The sequence below is a fragment of the Zeus faber genome (assembly GCF_960531495.2).
Source record: "Zeus faber genome assembly, chromosome: 17".
Taxonomy (NCBI): Eukaryota; Metazoa; Chordata; class Actinopteri; order Zeiformes; family Zeidae; genus Zeus; species Zeus faber.
In genome coordinates, this window is record NC_137204.1 from 26,606,758 (window position 1) to 26,614,257 (window position 7,500).

At 47.4% G+C, this 7,500-nt stretch overlaps 1 protein-coding gene across 4 annotated transcripts in view; it reads right to left on the reverse strand.

Annotated features, from left to right (window-relative positions):
- The window catches only part of vav2 (vav 2 guanine nucleotide exchange factor), a gene marked incomplete at its 5' end in the record, with an annotated part of 226,110 nt that overhangs the window by 56,740 nt on the left and 161,870 nt on the right, over nt 1–7,500 (reverse strand). For all 4 annotated transcript variants that reach the window (XM_080018154.1, XM_080018155.1, XM_080018153.1 and 1 more), the window contains one exon: nt 3,280–3,338. In XM_080018154.1, the coding sequence (XP_079874280.1) occupies nt 3,280–3,338 (59 nt within the window). The remainder of the gene's footprint in view (nt 1–3,279; nt 3,339–7,500) is intronic.

The following is a 7,500-nucleotide window of genomic DNA, read 5'->3' on the forward strand; positions in this document are numbered from 1 at the left end:
TCCCTCCCTCAGCCGCTCGCACGACGACAGAGATGCATCGGGGGATGATCATAGAGCAGTTCCAGCGACGAGGCATCGAGCAGGAGATCAATACGCTTCAACCTCCCGTCAATGGACAAACCCATACCAACAACCACAGATCAAGTGCATGGGCTCCGGGAAAAAAAATACATATATTCTTATTTGTTGTATTTATTTACTTTGTTTTATTCTTCATTAATCCCTCTGATGGAAACCAGTTCTCTGCAGTTGACCCATCCTCTAATGTTGTGTATCTCGGAGCAGCGGGCGACCACTTGACCGATGCCTTGCTCGCGGGCACCCTGACATGTATGTCTTTAGGGTGGGGCAAGCCCGAGGAAACATGGGGAGAACACACACAAAGGCCCCGGTCGGGTTGAACCCAGAACCTTGTTGCTGTGAGTGGACAGTGCTCACCACCGAGCCCCCCAAAAGGGACTACTCGATTGGGGAAACAACTGGTTTCATTTTTTAAACAACTTCCTACAATCGGCTTTATCGACTGTTGACGCTCTTTGACGGATGCCGTTACATGGTTAATGTATGGAACTTAGCTGTTGATTTTACTGGGTGACAGTTTTTTTGGCCACTGTTACTACTGTGCGCCACTTTTATTGGTAATGCTGCAATACTGTAACTAGTACTAATACTGTAACAGTTAGTACGATTAATGCAGTAATCGTACTAACTGACACCTGCATATATTGGACTCACTAGTCACTAGTTATTATAGTGCTACTTCATGTTCATTTTGGAGATAGATGGATAGATTTCCCTCCGGTGAATAATAAACTGTAAATAAAGTGTTAATAAACTTATCTTATCTTAAACTATCCTATCCTATATAATAATATCCTATATTATCTTATGTTACCTTACCCTATCTTATCCTATCCTATCCTTTAATGTCATATGTTACCTTACCCTACGTTATCCGATCCTATCCTATCCTGTCTTTTGTTACCTTACCCTATCTTATCCTATCCTATTCTATCATATCCTATATAATCTCATGTTACCTTAACCAATCTTATCCTATATTATCTTATACTATAGTATCTTATGATACCTAACCCTATCCTATCCTATCCTATTCTATATTATCTTATCTATGGTATATCATCTTACCTTACCTTATCCTATCCTATCCTATCCTGTCCTATCCTATCCTATCCTATCCTATCCTATCCTGTCCTATCCTATCCTATCCTATCCTATCCTATCCTGTCCTATCCTATCCTATCCTATCCTATCCTGTCCTATCCTGTCCTATCCTATCCTGTCCTATCCTGTCCTATCCTATCTTATCTTATTGTATCTAATACAACAATTTGCCTTGAAATGATGTTGTGTTTTCTCCGCTCACTTCTTTCCTGGGTCTTGCCTTTTTGAACGTGTCTAGATTTCCTAGACCCTTGTGGATAGAGCAATGTTCAAGACTCGGGCCTTAATTCTCCAAGGCAACCCTCTGGTGAAAAGAGGACTAAGCGTGGCACGGGGTATGGTTTCCAACTGTGACCACACAAAAAGGATTTAGGCCATGAAGTGCAGGGTAAATACATGTGACAACACCATTTGTCTTCACTTTATAGTATAATACACATTGCATCGGTTGCTGCGGAACTAATAATATTGACCTATAGCAACGGAAAAGAAGTAGCTTGCTAACGCGTTGTCATATCTCAGGCATAAAATACCATACTTACCCAATATTTTCTCCTGTACTTTGATCCAGCATGGAAGCCTGCACTGTAGCTGAAATTTGATATGCATTCATGCCGTCCAGAGTACTTTGGCAAACAACAAATGGAGCTGCAACAACAAGCAGCTGCATTTATGCCATGGCTGCTCATGTATTGAGCTATCAGATCACAATCTGTTGTTGATGCTTCTTGAGTGCATTAACACAGTTAGTTAGTTTAATTTAGAATGCTATAAGATAATTATGATTGCCCAAATAGCATGTTAGTGCCACGGGCATGGAAGAAAGGGATTGATCGATTGTTGCTAAGCAGTTCCCACCAAGAGTCGGCTATACAATGTTGTAACCGGTAGCACCATGGCATGAGTTGAAACAGTATAACTAAGTTTGTGGTACAGTATATGACTACCACTGTGCAGGGCTGATGACAAGGGCCTCTGGAATGAGGCTGAACGGGGCTGACAGGCCTTGAACCTCTGCAAAGACTCCAGTTGCCCTTGCCCCCAGCAGAGATCCCACTAAGTGTGCGAGGAGGCCCGGTAGCTGGGTCGGCCAGGGTCACTGAGCATACATGCAGCATAAGCACTGAACTCAATGCCTGGAACGTAGACGCATATATCATATCCACCCCAGGAACCTTGTGGGGAGTTTGTCACATGTCCATACCAAGTAGAAACCGTCCTGCGCTCAAGGCTGCAAGAGACAGACAGACAGTCGTCCTGGACCGTCTGTGAGAAGGATGACTGCGTATAGCCTGACTGGCCGCTGATTTGATGCATTCTGTCAGCGAGCCGTGTTGTGTTTATTAATGGCGGAGGCCTATCGTTCTCTAGCTCTCTGTCTATTCTGTGCTCCCCCCGCCTTTCTGCATCTCCTGGCACTGGGCCCAATGGGCACGCTCTGTCAACTCATTACCTCGCCGGATGAAATAGCTTTTTTATGCCTCAGCAACAGAGCCGTGGCGCACTAAACAGATTGAGCCAATGAAGAGGAATCAGAAAGCCATTCCGAAGGATTCTCCACAACATCCGCGCTGAAACATTAGTGCACGAGCTGTACTAACCAAATTAATGCCGCGATGACAGATGAAGCAACACCACGTGCTGTGATTGAGGGTATTGCTCCTGCTGTCGGGCGTTAGGGTGTTTATGTGCCTATTTGTGTTCTCCATTGTGAGAGATTCTATGAAAAGAAATGCGCTCAGCTCCATATGGCAATAGTTAAGACCGGGTGCTGAATCCTACAAATTGTACAGAATCAAAAACATTCGGGACAGTGCTCCAATTAATCTATATTAACTATATTTGAACGTTTCAAATTGTACATTACACACAAATGCACATTTATAAAAATATATATATATATATCAGTGGAGCCGTCCTGTTCTTTATTCAAACACCTTTTGGGCGACACCGACAGCAGCTTTTCACAGACCTTTGAGGTCCTTCAGAAACAGAACAGTGCATCCAGAGCTGCAGTTTGAGATGAAAGCGACCGTTTATTCGCCGCCGCCGCTGTTCTAACGGGAAGCGAGGGCGTGTGGTGAATTCACTCACCTGATCCCTTTGATCTGCGCTATGCTGTGGTGGGAGATTCTTGACAGAGCCGAGATCACCTGGAAGAAACGAGACACACAGGCGGATCAGTTGACATCAATGGGAAAAAAAACCCAAAAAACAGCTGTTACACTTTATTTATTGTGGACTGCACACATCCATGCCCAACTCAGTAAGTGGTGTCAGTAAATTGCCCAACAACTCAGGGTTAAGGTTATGTTTGGTGTGGTTCAAGTCAGGGTAAGCATCTGCAAGGGATGTTTCAAAACTGAAATTCATCCAAACATCCAAGGTTAAGGGAGGGCCCAATGTGCAGCCACATTGATATTAAACTCAGTATTACTTAGGTCAGAGCTTCCAAAGCATTTTTCTACCGTGGCACAAAGCAATAATGAAATAATCCCATGGCACACCACTTTCTATGAAGAAAAACCACTGACAACGTCACAAACACATAGAACTGTGCTTAATATTGTGGCCTACAAATAGAAAGTGATCCCAGACTTAAAAACGACTGTGTCGAATGACTCGGGAGACAGGAGTCACTCCGGCAAATCGGTCCAAGGCAAAGAAAGGCAGAAAGGAAAGGAAAAATGACTCTTATGACTGTCAATCAGTTGTTCGGGAAGTCCTTCCTCACTCACCATGTGATACGCCGACTAAATGAAACAATTGAAACTCGGATGATCTAACAAATTATTTCACTGAGTGGCTCGTCAAGGACCGACTCTCAGAAAAAAGCACGCTAGTGGGACTGACTTAGGTAACATTGGCTGCAAGTATCAACCGAGAGTCAGCTGATACTGAGTGGAGTATTAATTACATTTGGTAATTTACCAAGCGCTTATGTCCAAAGCGACTTACAACTTATTTGCACACCGATGGAAGAAGCCAGGCAAGGCGGGAGCGGTTGGAGTTTAAGTGTCTTGCTCAAGGACACTTGAGCACGCTTCCAGGAGGAGCCGGGGACCGAACAGGCAATCTTCCGATTGCTAGACGCTTTACCTCCTGAGCCACTGCCCCTGTATTAGCATTAGACTATCCGAGTAAAGAGTTGCCATCAAACATAAGTCACCCTGAAGCAGCTGAATAAAGGCAAGACGCTTGATTGCTTTCGGGTTAAATAAGCCATCGCCCATCACCCTCACCGGTCCTTGATTCACATGCAACGCCACGCAGACAGCGCGCCTGCGAACATAATGCGGGCCGCCCCGCTAATGGTGACATCCACATGACACGGGCTGTTCAGTCACAGATGGCTGCCACTTTACCATCGTCAGATTGCAGAAACACGTTCACACATATGCACATAGATCGCATGCCAGCACAAACAAATGATCACCGCATCAACATCATTCCCATCCGATCTATAACTTTTGCTGAGCAGTACAGACTAAATCATTTTGGGGTCATTACAACATAATCTATTTTTATTCCATAGGGGACATCCGTAGCATGCTTCTACCGTACGTGTCAAGAAGTTATTTTTTCCGAGTCATTATTTCACCGGTCGTGTTCAATATGGCTCATGCAATCAGATCTGTTCCCCTTCGTCGAGATACAGATACTCTCTTCGCGTGCGTCCCTAATAAGCAACTTTATTAACACATAATCACAGGAAGCCATTCATCGGGCCTCCACCGTTTGCCATTATTTCATCGTCTATTCATTTTCCAGGAGTACTGCTCTCCTTTTTCCTTCACGTGCCCCCCCCCCCTCCTCCTCCTACGCCGTCCTCCGCTCCCAACGTCGAAATCACCCGAGTATAACAAGGTTAAATGTGCATCACGTCTTTAAACTGATTTAATGCTGCTTGTGAGTCACATGCGAGTGCGCTTACGATGGAGTGTTTGTGGCTTACAGATGGTGTGCTGGCGGGGGTCTGCCCAGAGCCCACGAAAGCCCCCTTTCCTCCAAAAAAAAAAAAATAAACCACACGCTGAAACGCTACCTCTTCTTCGGGGACGCCTCATTAGACACTCCTGGGTGTTTTTCTGCTTCCAGCACCGTGTCGGAGCCTGATGTCCCCTCGCCGAGAGGGGTCGGCGACTACGTGGGGAGGGTACACCCCTCTCTTGCCCGGCAGGTGCTCCGCCTCCCCCGACGGGAAAGCGGAGCAGGTCAACGCTGGAGCACCTCCTCAATGCGCGCGTCGGCTTGATGTACACCGCGACCCTGAACTCGGCAAAACGGCGCAAAAAGTGGAAACCGCACTTTGATTGTTCTTCAAACACTTCTAAGGTCCAATCTTGGACCATTACCGACGGTCGAAGGAGCCGACGGGGGAACGGATCGGGGAATTTGGGGCCCCTCGCCCTCCGCCCTCCTCCGGCAGGTGCACCGCCGCCTCCACCTCCGACTCCTCTTCTCTAAACAGAAAATGTTAATGAGCACCTCCTCATAGCACCTCGGGTTGATTATAGGCGGCGACCCGGAGCTAGACAAACCCGTTTTTGCCAGTAACATTGGAAACCAGTGACTATTCGCGACAAATAGTGGCCACTGAAGGAAGCCACCCAAGCTACGTCAGCTCTGGGGCTTAGGGAAGGTAAATCACAGGGTAATTTCTGCTTCCAGCAACGTGTCAAAGCCTGATGTCCCCCTCGCTGGCGGAGGGGGGGGTAACGGAGGGAGGAAGGAAATTGGGTCCCTCACCCTCCACCCTCCTCCGACAGGTGTACCGCCTCCCCCACCTCCAGTGGCCTCCTCTCAACGGACAACGCCGTCTCGATAGCACGTTGGGTTGTTTGGCACGTCGCTAGCGGTTAATTTAAGGGTGGAGCACCATTCTAGGACTGCTGAGTGGTTGCATGAAAGCGCTGTTGACCGGACCGACCCCCCTCCCCCATCACCCTCCCCCCACCCTCACCTCCACTCTCACCGGGTGGAGATGCTCTCAAGCTAAACGGCAGCTTTTGTGTTTTGTGTTGAGTGCAGAACGGTGTGGCGGTCGCCTGAATGGACGCGCATATATAAATATCCGTCTCGTTCATTTACGAGTGACCACATTATGGGATGGAATGGAAGCGTGTCCCAGGGCTAATGAGATGATGAGATGATGAGATGATGAGATATGTCTGCGTGTGGCTAAGGAGCCATGTAATGGGCAGTCATGCCTTGGTAGTTCCAATATGAGGCGAGTCGGCCACACAAGCAACCACCCGTGCACCCCGCACACACGCACGCGCACGCAAGCACACGCATGCACACACGCAAGCATGCACGCAATCATGCATGCACACACGCACATACAAACACAAGCACGCACAGGCACGCACGCAAGCACACGCACACACGCACACACACACATGCACGCAGGCACACGCAAGCTCGCACACACACGCACACGCAACACAGTACTCACGCAACCCAATCATTACTGCATGAACAATCTCACATAGATAGATAGATATGTTTGTGTGTCTGCATGTGTGTGTATGTGTGCGTGTGTGTGTGTCAGTTTGAGTGTGTGTGTGTGTGTGTGTGTGTGTGTGTGTGTGTGTGTGTGTGTGTGTCTCTGTTTGAGCTAATTCATTTGTTGCAGTGAGGGTTAGTCTAAATATGTGTGTTTTGTAAGTTTGTGTGTGTGTGTGAATTTGTATGTGTGCGTGCAAGTGTTTCTGTGAGTGTGTGTGTGTGTGTGTGTGTGTGTGTGTGTTTCTGTGTGTGTGTGTGTGTGTGTGTGGGGTGTGTCTGTTTGAGTGTGTGTGTGTGTGTGAGTGTGTGTGTTAGTGACTGTGTGTGTGTGTGTGTGTGTGTGTGTGTGTGTGTGTGTGTGTGTGTGTGTGTATGTGTGTGAGAGAGTGCGTGTGAGTACATGTGTGTGTGTGTGTGTGTGTGTGTGTGTGTGTGTGTGTGTGTGTGTGTGTGAGTGAGTGAGTGTGTGTGTGTGTTAGTGTGTGTGAGAGTGCGTGTGAGTACATGTGTGTGTGTGTGTGTGTGTGTGTGACTGTGTGTGTGTTGCAGAAGCGACCAGGACATTGTTTGAACAGCTGAAGTGTTTGCAAACACACGCTGCCCTCAATGAATCTCAAATCACCACAGGGGGTCCCGGGTGCAGCTGGGACCCGTCACACACCATGTGACCACTATGTGACCGTCATGTGACACCTCTGGACCAATCAGACGCCTGGCTGCAACCCCCTCCCCACCGACTCAGATGATGCAGTACAGTAAATGAATGTATACAAACAAAACCAAACTACGTTTTTGTCGCTGTTG